General features: G+C 46.1%; 2 protein-coding genes across 2 annotated transcripts; one reads left to right on the top strand and one right to left on the bottom strand.

The window, feature by feature from the left end:
* Window positions 1–556: 556 nt before the first annotated feature.
* Window positions 557–5,499, top strand: METTL26 (methyltransferase like 26). The gene is made up of 6 exons (XM_040440739.1): window positions 557–793; window positions 1,613–1,772; window positions 1,947–2,006; window positions 3,230–3,297; window positions 4,234–4,312; window positions 5,300–5,499. The coding sequence occupies exons 1-6, from the start codon at window positions 597–599 to the stop codon at window positions 5,345–5,347; spliced, it is 612 nt and encodes a 203-aa protein (XP_040296673.1). The 5' UTR covers window positions 557–596; the 3' UTR covers window positions 5,348–5,499.
* A 4,668-nt stretch (window positions 5,500–10,167) lies between these two features.
* Window positions 10,168–13,627, bottom strand: WFIKKN1 (WAP, follistatin/kazal, immunoglobulin, kunitz and netrin domain containing 1). Its single transcript, XM_040441421.1, has 2 exons — window positions 13,469–13,627; window positions 10,168–11,658 (listed from the first exon to the last, which is right to left on the bottom strand). Exons 1-2 carry the CDS (start codon window positions 13,625–13,627, stop codon window positions 10,168–10,170), a joined length of 1,650 nt encoding a protein of 549 aa, XP_040297355.1.
* Between the last annotated feature and the right edge of the window lie 8,809 nt (window positions 13,628–22,436).

Genomic DNA, 22,436 nt, shown 5'->3' with positions numbered 1-22,436 from the left:
ATAATTCTGGAGCACATTCCTCTGGAATTCCTATTGGAAGTGTATAAACACTGACGACCGTTCCCGTTCCCCTTGTGAACAGGGCGTGGACCTACACGCTGCCCTGTCAGTGCAGAACGGTTCGCCCTATTGACAGAAGGAACGGTAACACCACATGTGCAGGAGGAATAGCAGAGTAACGGCATACATTTCCAGGAGGAATAACAGAGGGACTTTAGAATTCTAAGAAAATATGCTTTTTCTTTGCCCTGTGACGCAAATTTTCTATATGTGCACAGTTGGTGAAGGTCCAAGACCTAAAATGTATGCAAACGCTTTTTAAGGCTAGGTGGCGGAAACCATATCTGAAAGCTAGTGAATGGTGGTCCAGTGGGTGTCTTCGGCGCTGCACTGACAGGTAGTTTTTTCTACCTTGTAATGATTCCTCTGAGGTTAGAGAGGACAGCGCCCTCCATGGTCAGTGTAAAAAAAAAAAAAAGAAAAAAAATAATCTGTGGTACTGTCACTTTAAGAAGCTGTAGTTCGCTATGACTGTGGGATTCTGGGAATTGTAGTTCCGCCCATTAAGGCACGCCGTCACCCTGAAACTCGGAAGGATGCTAGTGGCCGCAGCCGCGGACAGAAACAAGGAGCCGATCCTCCAAGTCCTGCGGCAGTATGTCAACCCCGCAGCTCCTGTGGTGCGGGTACTGGAGGTGGCATCGGGCACTGGGCAGCACGCAGCTCATTTCGCCCAGGCCTTGCCCAACGCGCGTTGGATTCCTTCTGAGGTGGACCAGCGCTGCCTGCGGAGGTGAGTCATGTGGTCACAGCGGGTCATGTGACGGGGATGAGGTTAGCTAGGAAACGAGTGGGGGAAAGAAGAATGAAGCCCGTAGCAACCAACCAATCAGGTCGCCGCTTTCACTTTGCATAGGCTCAGTGGAAAAGGAGACCTGGATTCTGATTGGCTGCTATGGGTAAACTCACCTTCCATAGGGTGGCTGAGAAATGAAAGCTGGATTCTGATTGGCTACTCTGGGCAAACTCACTTTATGTTAGGTGGCAGAGAAATGAAAGCTGGATTCCCATTGGCTACTGTGGGCAAACTCACTTTCTATAGGGTCGCTGAGGGATGAGAGCTGGATTCTGATGTGGAACTACAAGCCTCAGCAAGCCATGCTGTACTGTGCCATAAGGAGAGGATGCAAGATGCATTTAACCCTTTAATAACCAGGCATGGTTCTGTATCGATTTTCTTTGCTGGCGAGCCATATTTTATAGAACCCCTTGGAGTTGCATAATTAGTCTTTTTTTTTTTTGGGATGGGGGTGGGGGAGTTATATCCTCAATATGCCAAGCTAATCTATAGGCTATAGACTTTGTTGGACCCTAGTTGCCATGGCAACCCATTGGCACCCCCTCCATCCAACCACCTAGGGGTTAAACCACCAAAATCATAGGTTCTGCAGTATGGACACTTACCTAGATTCAATAGCAGGACAAGGGGCGTCATCTCCCTGGCCATTGTGACGTACTATTAGGTTAAGGTGCAGGGAGGGGTTAAACTAGAGTCTTATGGGTTCTCGCTCTTATTTTTACTCAATATTTGCATTATTTTTTGTTTCTGTAGTATAACCGAACACATCTCAAAGTCGTCCCTTACAAATGTGGAGCAGCCCCGCACCCTGGATGCCTCTCTGAGCTGGAAGACGTGGGGCGTGGAGCCGGATTCACTGGACCTGGTTGTCTCCATCAACATGATTCATATATCTGAACCCGTCTGTACCCAGGTGACCGCTTCAGTTCATGTTTAGAATCTGCTTTCACTTTGTGGCCTGTGTGTGGACCCCATTACTGTTCCCCAAAAATGTAATGCATATTATATCCAAAAAAGTGTCCATACCTATGAAGAGAATCTCTATATTTTGACGCTCATTTAATATATTTTCTGACAATTTTTACAGGGTCTGTTTCACGGGGCTGGCCATGTCCTACGACCTGGAGGTGTTCTGCTCACCTATGGGGTAAGCTCGACCTCTAGTATTGTGACGTGAATAGCTGAAGGTATAGACTGAACGTAATCCTCAAAGAGGTTTTCCATCTTTAGGAGTCTTTCAGGCAGACCCCCCCCCCCTCCATGTAGCCATACTTGCGGAGGGAAGCCTACTTACTTGCTCCGGCCACAAAGTGTCAGCTTCTAGTTTGACAGCCGTTGCAGCCTATAACTAGCCGCAGAGGTGGCGCGTTCCCCCTGCATCACGTGACCCAGTGGCCTCTGTGGTCGGATGTTGACATGGGGGGACAGAATCTCTTCAGCAGTGGCAGGGGAGTGAAGGAGCTGGAACCCAAAGGCAGGGAGCAGAAAAATATTATTCCCTCCATAGTTTCGTCCACAAGGGTTGGGGGTCTGTCCGAAAGGTCCCTGAAGATGGAAAACTTATTTTAAAGGGGTTTTCCAACCTGAACAAAAATTGGTGGCAGTGAGCTCATAGTGGCTTAACCCCTTTTGGTCGATCTCTACTGGGGCTTTGAGGAAAGGACTTAACAGTTCAGCCTGAGCAGAGCTCAGGAAGCAGGGTGAGGGTTGCTTTAACCCCTCATATCTCAGGATCCGTAGTGATATGGGCCTGTCTTGTTTGAAAGCTGACAATCTAAGCTTTTAAACAAGACCTGAATCACAGCATTATCTCCTCTTCTTTGGGAGATATCCTGGGTCGGGAGAGATAGCAGCTGGAAGTGAAAGCAGGTTTCAGCTGCTTTCACTCCCGACTGCCGTCACTTGTCTTCTGCAGCCAATGACTGCACGCACCGGTGATATGTCCCCCCTGTCTCACGTGACATGATGGATGGGGGGGGCACGTCACTGCTGGGGCCAGTCATTGGCTGCAGCAGCTGCGTGACCCATGTCAAACTGGATGTTGACACGGGGGAGACCAGAAAAATAGCAGAGGCAGTGGTGATCAGGCAAGTATGATTCCCTCTGCAGGTCGCACTCTGGGGGAGGGGGTGTCTGCCAGAAAGGCCCCCAGGGGTCTAAATCAAAGGATCTAAATCTAGTGATTTTCCAACAACTAAGTATCAGCTAGCCATAGCTAGGACAGTCCGCATCCAAACCAACCAACGCTCCCATATGTGATAGGATTGGGGTGCTTCTATTTAAAGGGCCATACAGTACAATGGCCATACCTAGAGCCATCTGTTCAGCTTTAGATCTTACTTCTAATCACTATCCCTGTTGTCTCCCCAGCCGTACTCTGTCAATGGCATCCTCACCCCGCAGAGCAATATTGCTTTCCACCAGAGTCTGAAAAACAGGTATTACTCAACGTATCCTCGCTGTTTTCTCCACATTCCTAACTTTGTTGCCTGGTGTGCTATACGCTTATGTCAGTGATGTGTACATTTGAAGGGTGGTCTCCATTAGTCGACAGGTAATGTTTAACAAGGTACTGGATGTACCCAGACTTTGTCATATAGAGTGTGTGTCAATCTGATTCATGATCATTGGTCTCGAAGGGGTTTCCCAGGAATGAAATACTGACGGCTTGTCCTCGGGATAGGTCATCAGTATCTGATTGGTGGGTGGCTGTGCTGTGGCCTCTTCATAACACACCAACTATAGCGTCATACGTTGTATAGTGGCTGCGTTTGGTATTGCAGGTGACGGATGCCACTGTACGACATCCGTCAGAGGCGTTTGTTTAATGCATAGCGCAAACGGAGGCCACAGACCGACAGCCGTAATGTAAGCATAATCTTAAAGGGGTTATCCGTTAATTAATATTGATGACCTATCCTCAGGATAGGTGATCATTATCCATTTCTGGATACCCAATCACTGCCCATCCTAATCAGACCTCATGGTTATACGGTGTGTGTGTATATATATATATATTCTGCTAAATATGACGGTCAGATTAGAAAAGCTTGGTTTTAGTAATGCCAAGCCTCCTTGACCCTTCTCTGTCTCCAGCTCAGTGCTAGTTTGGCATCATGATGGTGGCTAGGGGCCCTCAGCTTGACAACTCCACCCCGTTTCAGCTCCGTAGTTGTCAGGCTGTGTATCCTGGCAGTGAATGCCACACGGCTCAGACTGGCACTGTGTTCACAGCAGAGAAGGGAAAGCAGCAATCCCGTCATGCCATTCTTCATCTCAGGCTGCGTTATTACGCAGAGGACCCCTTTAATCTATAGACTCCGTGCTGTCTGTACGCTGTATAGGATTTTCTGATATAACTTTTCGTTTTGCAGCAATCCAGCCTGGGGAATCTGGGATACGTCTGATCTGCATGAGTTGGCAAAGACCTGCGGGATGGCACTGGAGAGAATGGTAGGGCCATACACCTTAGATGGCATTCACGCTGACAACTATGCCTCTTAACTCCCAGTTCACATGCATGCTTGATGCAGCTGAGCGTGCATGTGTTCTTAATGGGTAGAAGGGAATAAACTGTTGTCAGACACATCTGGCGGTGGCTTACGTTGTGTTATAATCCAGCATACGTGATCTTTCTTTCCTCCGACATCTGCAGACAAGTCGGGATACCACCATACACATTAGATGGTCGGCTGTTCCTGCTGATACTGGTGGGTTAGGTTGATATCCACATGTTTGACCTCCATTATTGTCAGATTCTGACATGACGGTAATATATTATAGACCATACAGCAGGGAGCAGCAACCTTTTGCACTTCAGCTGTTGTGAAACTACAACTCCCAGCATGCTCCATTCTCTCCTATGGGTTTTTTGAGGACAGCCGAGCAGCTTGGAGTTGTAATTTTGCAACGGCTGGCATGCCGAAGGTTGCTGGTCCCTGCCATAGAGGCTCAAATAATTTGGTAACGAGCATTACAACACAAGGATCAGTTTTTGACTTTCCCTTTAAAAAAAAAAACCTGTTCTGATTTCTGCACTTCCAACATGGGAAGATGGTGACCCCCATTACCATTACATGTTAAAGAGGTGTCCGAGATTAGAAAAAAGGGTCTGCATTTTACCTAGAAACAGCCCCACCTTTGTCCATGGGCTGTGTCTGGTATTGCAGTATTCACTTGAGCTGCAATACCAGGCATAGCCTGTGGACAACGGTGGCACTGTTTCTAGTAAAAACAGACTTTCATCCAGCACATTGCTGCTGTAATACTTGAGGTTAATGGTCTACATATCTATCACATTGCCAGACACAAAAGCATTTTAATGTTTGCAGGCTGCGCCTCCCCCGCTTCACAAGGTTACGTTTAACCATTGCCCTGTCCCCTGTCATGTGACGCACAACCCTTGTGCCACTGATCTCCGACTCTTACGCTGTCTTTCAGGTGGACATGCCAGCAAATAACAAGTGTTTGATCTTCCGTAAGATGTGACCCAGGGTCATATGGTCCTACGTGAAGAAAGCCATTATACACCGCTGTGACAAATGCACCTTTGATGAGGTTTCTATATATATATATATATATACATTTCTGTATAATTATGTGCAGTGCATGTATTGTAATAAAAGAAAAAAAAACAATAAAATCACACCTGATTGTCACTTTCTTTAGGGTGGATAATGCTCTAGTGTCTACAAAAATGTATTATAACCCCCTCAACTTCAGTTTATATATTTAATGCGTAATTCTGAATAGTTTAAAGTGGCAGAGTCTAAGAGTCTTCAGAAGAGTCTAATACAATAAGGAAAAAAATAAATAAAAAAAATTATACTTTAAGTATGGTGCGCCCTCGTGTGGCCACTTGTGGTAACGCACTGCCTTACATTATATAATAATAGATGGGACATTTAGCCACTTTGAACTGAAATTTCGGACATTTGGCCACTTTGAGTAAAGGGTTATTTTAATTTATTTATAACATCAGAAAGGTAAAAAAAGTCTATATAAAATTATCAAAATAACAGAAAAGTCACCAAGATACATAATAGGTATAGTAAAACGAAAAGCTGCAGCAGTCTTATCAAACACATTTGGCATAAAAAAAAACTCCTTAAAAATGTAATGTACATAGAAAACAGCTGGTCATACATCACACAATGTTAAAAAGTTACACCTCCTCCTGTCCTTGGTATTAAAAGGGATGTCCGGAATTCTGAGTTAAAGGGGTCATCCCATGAAGACAGCTTATCCCCTATCTACACAATAGAGGCTGGGTCTAATCAAGATCACAAGATTGGGGGCCCATTCTCCCCTGTTTGAATGAAGTGGTGGATATGCGTGTTGCTCTATTCAAACCTGGAGCACGGGATTCTATTCTTGTGATCGGCCGGGGGTCCCAGCGGTAAGACTACCACCGATCAGACACATCCTCTATCCTGTGGATATGGGATAAGTTGTCATCATGGGACAACCCCTTTAATAGGGTGCCCTTTCTTACTCTCAACTATTAGCCAGAAAGAAGAGCAGCTGAAAAGAGCTTCTCTCACTCTGGAGGACCCATCCACCCCATTTTTTTAAATGGTCTGTGTAATGCTCCATTTCCCCTGTGGTGGCGCTGCAGCAGAACTGAACACTTACTGCCAAATTCACTCACAGATTACAGCTGATCACAGGTGGCTCCAGCAGCAGGACACCCTGTGGTCAGCTTATTGTCAGGGGACAATAAGAGATTGTCCAAAGTGAACTATTTAAAGGGGTTGTCTACAATATAACGTATGGTATAGTACAAAAAAATATATATAATTAGCCATTACTTACCCGCTAATCCTCTGCCACGCCGGTACTGTATATGAAAGCATCACCCGTGAGACCAATGATTAACCACAGTGGTCATGTGATTGATGTACGTGAAATCATCACTGCAGGACCAGCTGGGACCAACCGAGCGGTGGGAGATTTAAAGGTGTTATCCGGTTTCCCATATTGATGACCTATCCTCGCACAAGCTCCACGTTCTCTTTAAAAAGCTGATGGGGGTGGGGGTGGTGGGACTCCTGCCGATCTGAGTCCGTTCCTTAGGATAGATCAATATGGGAAACCGGGGACAACTATGTAATGGTGTATATGTATGTATATGTATGTATGTATATATATATATGGTACAGACCAAAAGTTTGGACACACCTTCTCATTCAAAGAGTTTTCTTTATTTTCATGACTATGAAGGCATCAAAACTATGAATTAACACATGTGGAATTATATACATAACAAACAAATGTGAAACAACTGAAAATATGTCATATTCTAGGTTCTTCAAAGTAGCCACCTTTTGCTTTGATTACTGCTTTGCACACTCTTGGCATTCTCTTGATGAGCTTCAAGAGGTAGTCCCCTGAAATGGTTTTCACTTCACAGGTGTGCCCTGTCAGGTTTAATAAGTGGGATTTCTTGCCTTATAAATGGGGTTGGGACCATCAGTGGCGTTGAGGAGAAGTCAGGTGGATACACAGCTGATAGTCCTACTGAATAGACTGTTAGAATTTGTATTATAGCAAGAAAAAAGCAGCTAAGTAAAGAAAAACGAGTGGCCATCATTACTTTAAGAAATGAAGGTCAGTCAGTCAGCCGAAAAATTGGGAAAACTTTGAAAGTAAGGGCTATTTGACCATGAAGGAGAGTGATGGGGTGCTGCGCCAGATGACCTGGCCTCCACAGTCACCGGACCTGAACCCAATCGAGATGGTTTGGGGTGAGCTGGACCGCAGAGTGAAGGCAAAAGGGCCAACAAGTGCTAAGCATCTCTGGGAACTCCTTCAAGACTGTTGGAAGACCATTTCAGGGGACTACCTCTTGAAGCTCATCAAGAGAATGCCAAGAGTGTGCAAAGCATTAATCAAAGCAAAAGGTGGCTACTTTGAAGAACCTAGAATATGACATATTTTCAGTTGTTTCACACTTGTTTGTTATGGATATAATTCCACATGTGTTAATTCATAGTTTTGATGCCTTCATAGTCATGAAAATAAAGAAAACTCTTTGAATGAGAAGGTGTGTCCAAACTTTTGGTCTGTACTGTATATATAAGAAAAAAGTGGCAGCACCGTCTAATAAAGAGACAAGTGGGTGCAGCTGGCCCTATTGGGAATGAGCAAACCCAGTATATGGAATTGGAAAAACAGGCAGCACTCCAAAAAGTAAAATGAAAAAAGAGAATTTATTCACCCATGCAGGCAATGCGACGTTTCAGCTCAATGCTGGAGCCTTCCTCAAGCCTTGAGGAAGGCTCCAGCATTGAGCCGAAACATTGCATTGCCTGCATGGGTGAATAAATTCTCTTTTTTCCTTTTACTTTTTGGAGTGCTGCCCGTTTTTCCAAATATATACAGTCATGTGAAAAAATTAGGACACCCTTTGAAAGCATGTGGTTTTTTGTAACATTTTTAATAAATGGTTATTTCATCTCCGTTTCAACAATACAGAGAGATTAAAGTAATCCAACTAAACAAAGAAAACTGAAGAAAAGTCTTTTCAAGATCTTCTGTAAATGTCATTCTACAAAAATGCCTATTCTAACTGAGGAAAAAGATAGGACACCCTCACATGTATTCCCTCTTAAATTGGCTCAGATCTCACACCAGGTGCACATAATTAGTAGATCGTTACTCTGCATGTTGAATGAGGCTTGCCCTATTTAAACCTCAGACATTTAGTTTGGTGTGCTCCTGACTGTTGAAGTGAGAGTGAGCACCATGGTGAGAGCAAAAGAGCTGTCAGAGGACTTCAGAAAAAAGATTGTAGCAGCCTATGAGTCTGGGAAGGGATTTAAAAAGATCTCAAAAGATTTTGAAATCAGCCATTCCACTGTCCGGAAGATAGTCTACAAGTGGAGGGCTTTCAAAACAACTGCCAACATGCCCAGGACTGGTCGCCCCAGCAAGTTCACCCCAAGAGCAGACCGCAAGATGCTAAAAGAGGTCTCCAAAAACCCTAAAGTGTCATCTCGAGAACTACAGCAGGCTCTGGCTACTGTTGATGTAGAAGTACATGCCTCTACAATCAGAAAGAGACTGTACAAGTTTAACTTGCATGGGAGGTGTGCAAGGAGGAAACCTTTGCTTTCCAAGAGAAACATCGAGGCCAGACTGACATTTGCCAGAGATAAAGTTGACAAAGACCAGGACTTCTGGAATAATGTTCTTTGGACAGATGAGTCCAAAATTGAATTATTTGGACACAACAGCAGAGGACATGTTTGGCGTAAACCAAACACAGCATTCCAAGAAAAGAACCTCATACCAACTGTGAAGCATGGAGGTGGAAGTGTCATGGTTTGGGGCTGCTTTGCTGCAGCAGGACCTGGTCAGCTCACCATCATAGAATCCACGATGAATTCTACTGTGTATCAGAAGGTGCTTGAAGAACATGTGAGACCATCAGTTAGAAAATTAAAGCTGAAGCGGAACTGGACCATGCAACATGACAATGACCCAAAACATAATAGTAAATCAACCAAAGATTGGCTGAAAAAGAAGAAATGGAGAGTCCTGGAATGGCCAAGTCAAAGTCCAGATTTGAATCCCATTGAGATGCTGTGGGGTGACTTGAAAAGGGCTGTACGTGCAAGAAACCCCTCAAACATCTCACAGCTGAAAAAGTTCTGCATTGAGGAGTGGGGTAAAATTTCCTCAGACCGATGTCGAAGACTGGTAGATGGCTACAAGAACCGTCTCACTGCAGTTATTTCAGCCAAAGGAGGTAACACTCGCTATTAGGGGCAAGGGTGTCCTATCTTTTTCCTCAGTTAGAATAGGCATTTTTGTAGAATGACATTTACAGAAGATCTTGAAAAGACTTTTCTTCAGTTTTCTTTGTTTAGTTGGATTACTTTAATCTCTCTGTATTGTTGAAACGGAGATGAAATAACCATTTATTAAAAATGTTACAAAAAACCACATGCTTTCAAAGGGTGTCCTAATTTTTTCACATGACTGTATATGTTTTATAACATTTCCTGTGTGGATTATTTTCTTAAGAGTCTGGACAACCCCTTTAAGGACTCAATTACTGCATTTCCTTCTACCAGTTCTTTATACATTCACCAGAACCCTGTGGAGGGCGCATCCTGTGAGCTAATGCAATACTCATGAGATTGTAGCCTATAAAGTCAGCAGGAACTAGTGACATAATTAAGGCATGAGACAATATCGAGTTCGATCGTCCATTGGTCACCAGCACTGGGATCACTTGCCCTCCTCTGTCATGAAGACCACCAGTCTAGCAGGTCTGGGACTCCATAAAATCCCTTGTCATTTCAGTCCTGAAATCGGTTCAGCATCTGACATGTTCCCTTTTCAAGCATGTCTCTGACCTTCCTCAGTCGTTTCTCGTTGGCGGGTCTGACATAACTTGAGGGTCCTAATAAAGCCATGCCATCTTGTACTTCCCCCATGATCAAGAGCTGACTGTCTCCCGAACCTGCCAGGTTGTTGCACACACACCCGCCTCCCCCGCCATCCCCCAATGTCACTTCCAGGTACTTGGTATGGAAAAGTCGGAGACCCATGTAGTCATCTTTTAGCACTTCAATGAGGACCACCCTCACCACTCGCTCTTCACCAGAATCTTCAAGCCTTCCCACAATCACAAAGTCACTACGGCACAGGCTAGGCACAAGTCGTCCTCGTAGGTGGCAACCTTGGCATTGCTTGTCACGGGGCAGAGGGCAGCGGTCGTCACACGCTTTTCGGCTCTCAAAGTTGTTTTGGTTGCCCTGGCACCCACCGTAAATGAAAGAGAAACACTGACGCATGAGAGGACTATAAGCCCACCTCCACTGCAGAGCCTTGCATGGTCCTCTTACAGGCGGTAGCGTACAAAGGTCTGGTGGACGGGGCTGGCATGATGATCTGCACTCATCATAGGTTTGAAAGACGTTCGTTCCGCTTGAACACCCCTTGTTATAGAAGGTCTGGCAGTCACCACTTTGGGAGTCGTAGAACCAGCGAAGGACTCGAAAACCTTGGCAGTCTCTATGATCTGGGGGCTTGAGACATTCAGAGGGGTGAACTGTACGGTGGTTCATTGCAGCCCCTGAAGATGAGCCCTTCCTCACCACAGAGAGTGGGAACTGAGCACGGACAATTCCCGCAGAGTTTCGCACCATGCAGACATAAATGCCCGCATCTTCTAGGCGAGCATTGTAGATGACAAGCTGGCCAGAATTGGTCACCACAAGGTTGCCATACATCTGGTCTGGTCGCATGAGTGGTGCAGCGGGACCTTCACCCAACTTCTCCCAGAGGATCTCAGGTCGTGGGCGGCCACTAGACTCACATTGTAGACCTACAGTACCGCCGACGACCACCGACTGTGGTGCTGGTGAATGGTACAAGGCTGGTGGCAGTGGCACTTCCAAGGGTGTTGATGGTTGGGTTGGCTGGAGGGTGGTTTCTGAAGGTGCGGTAGTGGTGAGAGGCCAAGAGGACACAAATTTGCATGGCACTTCATCCAGGGCGATTCCTCTACCACAAGCCTCAGCGTCCATGTAGCAGCGATTATAATAAGTCAGACCATCCGAGGCACAGGTGAACCCCGGCTGCTTCCCACACCGCTCCCGACAGCGGCAGACTGGACGCCCTTCCCACATCTCACAGGCAGAACCCTGCTGGGCGCAGACAAAACCCGCGCAGCTGGCAGGACGGACGGAACCAGGGGCTGGCAGGCCAGAGTCAGGGTAGCGGGCCGCCACACAGCTCTGCTGTCCACAAACATTGGTGCAACATTTTTCGAATGGTTCGCAATCCTGAAAAGGAAGTTCAGTGAGATATCATTACAGTGATGTCCTCTATCATTAATACATTCAGAGACCTCACATGTTCACATGCGGCAGATTTGTTGCAGAAATTTCTGTCTGAATGGGTTTTGCAGAAAAGCATGCTCATGCTGCAGAAACAATCCCATTCCCATGTATGTAATTGGGTTTTCACACGCTGAAATCTGTGCAACGAATCTGTAAACATAACGTGTCACTGCCACATGTCACTAACATGTCACCACGAAAATATCACAACATGATTGTAGCTTAGATAGATAGATAGAAGATAATAGTTACAGGTGAAAATCGAAAAATTAGAATATCGTGCAAAAGTCCATTTATTTCAGTAATGCAAACTAAAAGGAATTGCAGTAATGCAGCTTAAAATTAGAATTTTGTGAAAAGGTTCAATATTCTAGGCTCAAAGTGTCAGACTCTAGTCAGCTAATTAATCCATACCCCCTGAGCAAAGGGTACCTCAAAATTGTGACTTTTGGGTTTCATAAGCCGTAAGCCATAATCATCCAAATTATAACAAATAAAGGCTTGAAATATCTCTCTTTGCCTGTAATGAGTCTATGGCCTATTGCACACGAACGTGTGCGCTCCGTGGCCGTATTGCGGACCGCATTTGCGGATCCGCAATACACGTGCACCGTTCCGTGTGCATTCCGCATCACGGATGCGGACCCATTCACTTCAATGGGTCTGCAAATCCGGAGATGCGGAATGGTGCGGAACGGAGGCACGGAACGGAACCCTACGGGAGCACTACGGAGGGCTTCCGTGGGGTTTCGTCCCGTACTTCCGTTCTGCAAAAAGATAGAACATGTCCTATCATTTGCGGAACGGCCAGATTGCGGACCCATTCACGGACGGACGGTGTTCGTGCATTGCGGCCCGCAGCACGACCACGGGGCGCACGCGTTCGTGTGCAGGAGGCCTATCCCATATATTAAGTTGCATTACTGAAATAAATGAACTTTGCACGATATTCTAATTTTTTGAGTTTTACCTGTAGATAGATGACAGATATATATTAGATAGATAGATGTGAGATATAGGCCCCTTGCAGACGAGCGAGTATTCTGCGCGGGGTGCAATGCGTGATGCAAACGCATTGCGCCCCCACTGAATCCGGACCCATTCATTTCAATGTGTCTGTGTACATGAGCGTATCGCAGCATGTTCTATATTCTGCAATTTTCACGCAACGCTGGCCCCATAGAATTGAATGGGGCTGCGTGAAAATCGCATTGCATCCGCAAGCAAGTGCGGATGCGATGCGTTTTTTACTGATAGTTGCTATGAGATGTTGTTTGTGTACCTTCAGTTTTTTATCATGCGCGTGCAAAACGCATTAAATTGCATTGCACCCGCGCAAAAAAACTGAACAACTGAACGCGATCGCATACAAAACTGAATGAACTTGCTTGTGAAATCGCACATTTTTCACTGAACGCATCCAGACATATTCCGCTCACGCTCGTCTGCAAGGAGCCATATAGATAGATAGAGACACAAATTGCAGCCACATTTTACCTTTTTTTTTTTTTGCCAGGAACTCCTCTGCAAATGGGAATTTAGCCCTATACTATACATACAGAAGTAGCAAAGCTGAATTTGCCCTTTAACTCTATGATAGAGAGAGCTGTGCCGCACGTTAGCTCACCTCTGCTACATCTATCACAAGGACATACTATCCTGTGTTAGCGTCACCAGCCAGAATGACATATAGCGTACATTTCATAAAAAAATTGAACGAAAAGCGGGTTCAGCACGTTTAACCCCTTCTTACCTGGTCAGCTTCACATTCCCGTTCACAGGTGCTCTGGGCGTCCACCCACAGGTTGGCATTCAGCTGGTTAGGGCAGATGCCAAAATGCCCCCTGGCTGGGCTGGAGCTGGCACGTTGGGGAAGTAGACAAAGCAGAAGAAAATAAAGTGTAGCCCTCATCTCCCTTCAACGACGAGTCCAGATCACGCACACGTATGTGCAGCGACACGTGTCCCAGTTTCTAAATGTAATACATATTTTGTCCGTAGATAGGAATTTCTGTCTTTAGGTGTCATATGTCATTGACACGCATGTTTTGGTTCTGCATCCAAGCCCCAAGTGACATATGTTCTAATGATATTACATATCATCGTATGGCATAACGTGTGCGTGCAGGCATGTTGCACGTATGTATCGTAGTGCGTATCGGTGCCAGCGTCGTCACATACATCTGCACCAAGTGCGGTATATCTCGGGGCATCTAACCTTTCTTGAGTATGTTCCTTCAGGGGGTAAGTGTGCCACCAGGTGACTCAGGATGCCATCTTAGACGGACGGAGGAGAGCGAGCGGCCAAGTCATCCTGCGGGCACAGTCTCCAGAGTGCTGTGTGCCCGCTCTCTCCCCTCTTGTCCTCTTTTCACCCGCCCCTGACGTGGGACAGGATAACTTTTCAAACAGGATCCTAGATGGGAGGGAGCAGACCCTGTGTCTGTGTGAAGGGGGGTGGTGTGCCTGTTTTTATAGGGGGTTGATGGTGGACAGCAGGGGGACTGGTGGCAGACTGGTGCATGCGTGCGTCCCCAGGTTGGTCATGGCACAGGTTAACGCACCAACAGCTGTGTCACATAGGTGTGCAGGGTGGCATAGGTACCCAGGTGCCTTGTGTTATGTGCGTGTTTTACGTGCGGACCTGCAGGTGGACTATGGGCGCGGGGTGACCTGGTGCCACACTTGTGCCTATTGTTATGTATAGGGTAGCGTGCATGGCGCGTGTGACAGAGTAGGGTAGCGTGCGGATGAGACAGAGGAAGTCTTTCTACATGTGTGTGCCTTAGAGGTGTGCAAGAGAGGAGGAGGCGGGAGATGGAGCCTAGAGCTTCCTTGTGATGGGGGGGGGGGGGAAGTAACCCAATTCCACCCCTTGTTGTCTCCTTTCATTCACTGTTGGTGGCTTCCAGTCTGTAGCCCCCCACCCCTCCCCTCTTGCAGACATAAAATGAGAGGGGGGGGGGGGGGGGGATCAAAGGCCGCTGCCATTTAACCCCTTCCCACGCATACTCAGTCCCTGCATTGACATCTCCCTGACAATCCTTCCCATTCCTTTTAAAAGGATCAGGGAACTACAAGATCCACAATGCACTGGGGTGGGTATTGTCAAAAGGGAGAGATCAATAAAGCTACGTTCATCACATTTTTTAAGATTATATTTAGTGTGACATAATGATAAGGTCCAGCAGTCAACTGTAAGCAATGGGTCTAATGGATAAAGAATATGGGCCTTGTTGCCCATAGCAACCAATCACAGTGCAGTTTTTATTTTTTCAGAGCAGTTTAAGAAATGAAAGCTGAGCTCTGATTGGTTGCTATGGGTAACAAGGATTCTTTTGTGATTCATTAGGCCTATTATATTTTTTAACACAATACTTTTGCAAACTCTCTTCTTGACCCCTTACAATCTGCCTTTCGCCCTCTTCACTCTACAGAAACTGCCCTTACTAAAGTGTCTAACGATCTCCAAACAGCAAAAAGAAATAGTGACTATTCGCTATTGATTCTGCTGGATCTCTCTGCAGCGTTTGATACCGTAGACCACAAACTCCTCCTCACCATGCTCCACTCAATTGGCCTTAAAGGGAACCTGTCACCTCCTAAATGCATGTAAACCCACCAGCAGTACCTCAGGGTAGCCCGCAGTGTGATACTAATCATACTTTTCATCCTGCAGTCCGATGCTGCATAAGGTCAGAACACGATCTTTTATCCTCCGTCCGCGCTAATTTGCACGTCAGCTTGAAGTCAAGGGGGCAGCGGCCTCCTTGCTTCAAGTCAAGGTAACCACGCCCCCTCTTGCCTTTGAGTGACAGCGCGCAATTCGGCATCGCTTTCTGAAGTCTCGCGCATGCACGGTGCCCTCTATTTTACTGCGCGATCCCATGCCCTGACAATGTGGGGCCACATTTGACTCTGATCTTTCCTTTGTTCCCCATATTCAATCACTTACACGCTCTTGTCGTCTGCACCTCAAGAATATCGCCAGAATTCGCCCTTTTCTTACGGTGGAAACGGCGAAAACTCTTGTTGTTGCCTTGATTCATTCTCGTCTTGACTACTGCAACGCATTACTAATCGGTCTTCCTCTCACTAAACTCTCTCCCCTTCAGTCCATACTAAATGCTGCAGCCAGGCTCCTCTATCCATCCAACCGCTACACTGATGCTACTAGTCTGTGCCCGTCACTTCACTGGATGCCCGTCCACCACAGAATACAGTTCACACTTCTCACCCACAAAGCTCTCCATACATCTCCTCCCTCATCTCCATCTACCACCCTACTCCTGCTCTCCGTTCTGTTAGCGACCTAAGATTAATAACCTCCATAATCCGTACCTCTCACTCCCGTCTTCAAGACTTTTCTCGAGCTGCACCTACTCTCTGGAATACTCTGCCCGGAATATTCACAACTTCTCCACCTTCAAACGTGACTTAAAAACACATCTTTTCAGGCAGGCTTATCAAGCTACCTAAACTGACTATTCCCCGACTAAACCTCCCCCCAACCAACTCCTCTGGCCTGAACTCGATCCTCTAGTAGTCCCAAACCCGAAGCAGATCGGCCGGCACCACTCCTGTCAGTTCAATAATGGCTCAAATCCTACTTATCACAATCAACTACCTTATGTGTCACCCCCAATTCCTCATAGATTGTAAGCTCTTGCGAGCAGGGCCCTGACTCCTAGTGTTTCAGTTGCATATTAGCCAGTTAGTTTTGTTTCGTACATGAACCCCATGAATTTGTAAAGCGCTGTGGAATATGGTGGCGCTATATAAATAAATTTTATTATTAAAACTGAATACAAGGAGACCGCGGATAAGGTATGAACTATTGACCAGATCTAAGGAGACGGGCGGGGTGGGTCTGCCGGACTGTGAATTGTATTACTTCTCCGCGGCGTATGCCAGGCTACTGGACCTGTTGAGAGTAGACTCCGCCAAGGCGTGGGTTCATATGGCTAGGGACGCCTCACCTACCTCACCCTCGACGCTCCCTTGATTGATAGGATCGTCCAGCGTCCCCGCCCCAACCCCCTCTTTTACGGTTAATCATACCCTTGCAATACTCGGCTCCACATGTAATCACCATTCACTCATCGATACTAAAGGTCCCCTGACCCCAATTACGGACCATCCTGACTTCCCACCGGGGCGCTCCTCGCGTACCTTCTTGTCAGGTACTAGTATGCGTCCTCTCCGATTTTATCATGTCTTATGCGGGTCTTCTCTGAAACCCCTCAATCAGATGCTAGAACCCTCCGCCATTCGCCCCAGGCATACCTTTGAACACCTCCAACTTCAACATTTTTATTCGACCTTGCGTAAAACCCATGACCTATCCAGAGCCCTCACTAAGTTTGAGCAAATGTGCCTGGCTCCATCAGCAGTATTCAGCGACATCTCCACTTTATACACTGCTCAAAAAAATAAAGGGAACACAAAAATAACACATCCTAGATCTGAATTAATTAAATATTCTTCTGAAATACTTTGTTCTTTACATAGTTGAATGTGCTGACAACAAAATCACACAAAAATGAAAAAATGGAAATCTAATTTTCAACCCATGGAGGTCTGAATTTGGAGTCACACTAAAAATTAAAGTGGAAAAACACACTACAGGCTGATCCAACTTTGATGTAATGTCCTTAAAACAAGTCAAAATGAGGCTCAGTAGTGTGTGTGGCCTCCACGTGCCTGTATGACCTCCCTACAACGCCTGTGCATGCTCCAGATGAGGTGGTGGACGGTCTCCTGAGGGATCTCCTCCCAGACCTGGACTAAAGCATCTGCCAACTCCTGCACAGTCTGTGGTGCAACGTGACGTTGGTGGATAGAGCGAGACATGATGTCCCAGATGTGCTCAATTGGATTCAGGTCTGGGGAACGGGCGGGCCAGTCCATAGCATCAATGCCTTCATCTTGCAGGAACTGCTGACACACTCCAGCCACATGAGGTCTAGCATTGTCTTGCATTAGGAGGAACCCAGGGCCAACCGCACCAGCATATGGTCTCACAGGGGGTCTGAGGATCTCATCTCGGTACCTAATGGCAGTCAGGCTACCTCTGGCGAGCCCATGGAGGGCTGTGCGGCCCTCCAAAGAAATGCCACCCCACACCATTAATGACCCAATGCCAAACCGGTCATGCTGGAGGATGTTGCAGGCAGCAGAACGTTCTCCACAGAATCTCAAGACTCTGTCACGTCTGTCTCATGTGCTCAGTGTGAACCTGCTTTCATCTGTGAAGAGCACAGGGTGCCAGTGGCAAATTTGCCAATCTTGGTGTTCTCTGGCAAATGCCAAACGTCCTGCACGGTGTTGGGCTGTAAGCACAACCCCCACCTGTGGACGTCAGGCCCTCATATCACCCTCATGGAGTCTGTTTCTGACCGTTTGAGCAGACACATGCACATTTGTGGCCTGCTGGAGGTCATTTTGCAGGGCTCTGGCAGTGCTCCTCCTGTTCCTCCTTGCACAAAGGCGGAGGTAGCGGTCCTGCTGCTGGGTTGTTGCCCTCCTACGGCCTCCTCCACGTCTCCTGATGTACTGGCCTGTCTCCTGGTAGCGCCTCCATGCTCTGGACACTACGCTGACAGACACAGCAAACCTTCTTGCCACAGCTCGCATTGATGTGCCATCCTGGATAAGCTGCACTACCTGAGCCACTTGTGTGGGTTGTAGACTCCGTCTCATGCTACCACTAGAGTGAAAGCACCGCCAGCATTCAAAAGTGACCAAAACATCAGCCAGGAAGCATAGGAACTGAGAAGTGGTCTGTGATCACCACCTGCAGAACTACTCCTTTATTGGGGGTGTCTTGCTAATTGCCTATCATTTTCACCTATTGTCTATCCCATTTGCACAACAGCATGTGAAATTGATTGTCACTCAGTGTTGCTTCCTAAGTGGACAGTTTGATTTCACAGAAGTGTGATTGACTTGGAGTTACATTGTGTTGTTTAAGTGTTCCCTTTATTTTTTTGAGCAGTGTACAATCTGCTCATTCAGCAACACTCCTCCCGTCCTCCTCCCTTTTGCTCGGCGTGGGAACGCGATTTAGGTGTCCAACTCACCCCTTCCCAATGGAAGAGAGCCTTCCTTTTGACTCACAAGGCGCTGATCTCCACGAAGGTGCAGGAAACGAATTACAAGGTCCTCTCCAGGTGGTACAGAGTGCCCACTCGTCTCCACAAGTGGTTTCCGTCTGTACCGGACAGATGCTGGAGATGTTTGTCAGAGGAGGGCATATATGGTGGCAATGCTCTGCCCTGCGCCCTTTCTGGGACTCGGTGCATTCCATTGTGCGTAAAGTGACAGGGATTCCTATACCCAACACCCCCGAATCCCTCTTGCTTTTCGCCTTCGACCTCACCATCCCAGCCTATAAGGTCTCCCTCTTGAAATATATGCTCCAAGCCGCCAAAACGGTCATTCCCCGCCACTGGAAGTCCCCCCCCCCCCCCCCCCCCCCTACTGATGGAGTGGTTTGAGGAAATTGCTCTCCACCAAAGGATGGAGGACCTCATCTGCGTTTCCCCATTGGCCGCCTCCCGTTTTGTGAAGACGTGGAGCCCATGGGAGACGTTTCGCACCTCCAGTGAGTTCCAGGCTGCACACCTGTAATCAGCGCTCGTGTCTGTTCCCCACCCTCTTCCTTCCCCCTTTTTTTTCTTTTTTACCTCGTGTGTCCCCCCTGCTGTCTTCATTGTATGCTCCTCCTCCCAATGCCTTTTCTTTACTGAATATGTTCTTGGTACAGGGGGAGACCCCCTGATGTTCTCCGTTTTTTAAACTGATATTTGACTGTTCTCGACTTATTGCCACATGCTGTATGTTCAGATACGCTTTTGTTCTATTTACCTTGGAAAATGTAATAAAACCTTGAATGAGAAAAACAGAATACATTGGAGATTTATCAAAAAGCGGTGTAAAGGAAAATTGGCTTAGTTGCTCATAGCAACCAATCAGATTCCACTTTTCAGAGCCCCATTGTAAAATTAAAGGTGTAATCTGATTGGTTGCTATGGGCAATTAAGCCAGTTTTCCTTTACACCAGTTTTGATAAATCTCCCCCAAGAAATTTTACATATTGGTGGGTTTCCGTATCTAGCCGCAGACTGGAAAGATGGCCGCATATGTGCTCAGCATCCTCCATTCAAGTCTGTCGAAAGAGATGAGTAAGCTTACACTAGAGCGCCCTCTTCATGCGGCCATCTTACCTGAATAGGGTGTAGGGGACCCCATTTATCTGATTGGTGGGGGTGCCAGATGTGAGACAACTCGCCATCATGTTGGAAGGTGTAGTTTTGTAACAGGTGGGGGGCCACAGGTTAAGGAGCACTGTGTTAAAGCCATATTATGTTTTCTAATCTTCCTTACGGTGTCAATTGAAACCAAATTTATCGCTATTGTCATTTTATAATATTTTTTTTAATTATGATTATTTTTGCGAATGCCGCACAATAATAGGGTATTTCACACAGTGTACTAGTAGGACCAATGGAATCTTTAATTTAATCAAATTAATTACTAATTAATTAGAGACCCCTGAGCCTATATAAGGATATCCACTCCTACCATGTGTTTTTTTTCTGTCCTGTGTGGACTTGGACAGATTGTTTGCTTTGCTTGTGGATCAGACTTTTGCATGTAGCAAAGAGCTTGCACTGTATGTTGAATTTACGGTTCTCAGAAGAGACTGTTCTGTAGCTATTTGAGTTCCACCACATAAGAGGGCCCTCCCTATGGGGATACTTCTAGTTAAATCTCCATTATTGTGCTGTGGTTAGGAGATAAGGGAATTGTTGTTTTCTAACATTAATCTGTTTTCCCTTAGTCATAACAGCAGGACAAGCTTCTCTTCCTAAGTACATTGCTTCTTTTTAATGAACACATGGTAGGAGGGACTAGGTTTCCTTATATAGGCTCAGGGGTCTGTAATTAATTATTAATTAATTTGATTAAATTAAAAATTCCATTTGTGCTGCTGTTAGGACTAAAGGAAAACAGATTAACCTTAGAAATCAATGGTACTTTCTTCCAGGTGTATTGTTCAGCTTTGTAGTTATTGATCTTTTCTATTTGATGTTGCATTGGGTATTGTCCTTGGGTATTTCTTGAGCACTTTATGGAGCATACATTTTTCTGTGAACACTTTAATTTTTTGGGGATATAAGATCTCATACATGATTGGGGCCTTATAAGGGGTGATCATGTTGTTGTGGGTTTTAGCAAAATGTATACATTATTTCGTATATTCTAGGTGTGCTCCATTTCTTTACATGTGTACTTTTATATTTAATTAATTGCTCTGTAATACCATAGACGACCGGTGGACAGGTGTGGGTCCAGTTTAAAGGGGATACCCCATGAATAGTGTAAAAAAAAGAAACACATACATAATCTAGTACATGACAGCCTCTAACAAAGCTAGAACCTGTACCTCACATGGATCCAGAGATCTCCCCATTCATTGTTCCAATTGTCCTGCAAAATGTATTTCAAGCTGGCAGCTCAGAGGGTGTGTCCTTTCTGCTGCAGCTGGTTGCAGTTAAAGAATGGAACTGAGCATGTGCTTTCGTCTCAGTGAGCAGGACAGAAAAATCAGAAAAAGAGCAAACAGCAGGTGGCGCTATACATTAAATAACTCAGTAGCTTAGTACATTTTTAATTGCATGCAATTACAAAAGTCTTCAGATCCAGGTGCTGGTTTGAAAACTATAGAATATTTTTGTGGGACAACCCCTTTAAGATGATGATTTTTGGCCAAAAGGGTCATTCTGAAAGTTTCTAAGTTGCGGTATTACTCCTAGTGCCCTCTATGGGGCGCACTTAGCTGTATATAGATATATGAAGACCTCCAGTTCTGTCTATTATAATTAAACCAATATGCTCAAGTCACGCTGCACTGGTTTTACTGGGATTAGGAGTCTACGACTGTAGAATCCTCAGTTTCTCTGTACAACCATTCGGCCTGATAGAACGGGTAATAATAATAATTTATGGATTGCCATATTCATAAGGAAGCAGCTTTTAATACAAGGGAGGGCAAAGCTGTCATCTCCATTCCATGTGCCTCCATAATGAATCCATGACAGATAGGAGATTTGTGTTTCATGCTAGACGTCTCATTTTCAGAGGGGAAGGGATTTATGTCCCATTAAGTCTGTGGGTGCAGAGAAATCCACGACCACCCCATCTGTTCACGTTGTCAGGGCCTTCAGGTCCCCAGGCAGCCTGTTGCCTACAGGGCGACTGCCGAACAAAGGCTTCCTCACCACCCCACACGCCCCGGCTTGCTAATTACCAGGGCAGCCTTCACGCAGCCATTAGCAAGCCCAAACCCCAGCTGTGGCCTTCCATGAATATCTAGTGCACGCTCCATGGGGAGACTGAGATCATGTTGTCGGGGGTCTCATACACGTGTACGGTACAATGTAGAGATGAGAGAGGGTCCCGAGGAGGGAATTTGGAGTCAAAGTGGTCAATTCAGACAAACATTACACACTTGGAGGGGTGAAAACTGATGCGCTGGACAATGGGATGAAAAGTAATTAATGGAGAGGGGTGGATTCAGCAGAAATCCCCTTATATCAGTACAGAATTATATGTAATGCTTTATTTAGAGCGGTAATCCATGACTAAACTGCGTCCACATCTTAACCGGAACTGAACCCCACAGGGTGGCATACAACAATGCATTGTGAAGTCAG

This window comes from Bufo bufo, chromosome 7 (assembly GCF_905171765.1).
Source record: "Bufo bufo chromosome 7, aBufBuf1.1, whole genome shotgun sequence".
NCBI classification, from domain to species: domain Eukaryota; kingdom Metazoa; phylum Chordata; class Amphibia; order Anura; family Bufonidae; genus Bufo; species Bufo bufo.
The sequence above is the reverse complement of the archived record's forward strand: the minus strand, read 5'-3'. Positions and strand labels throughout refer to the sequence as shown.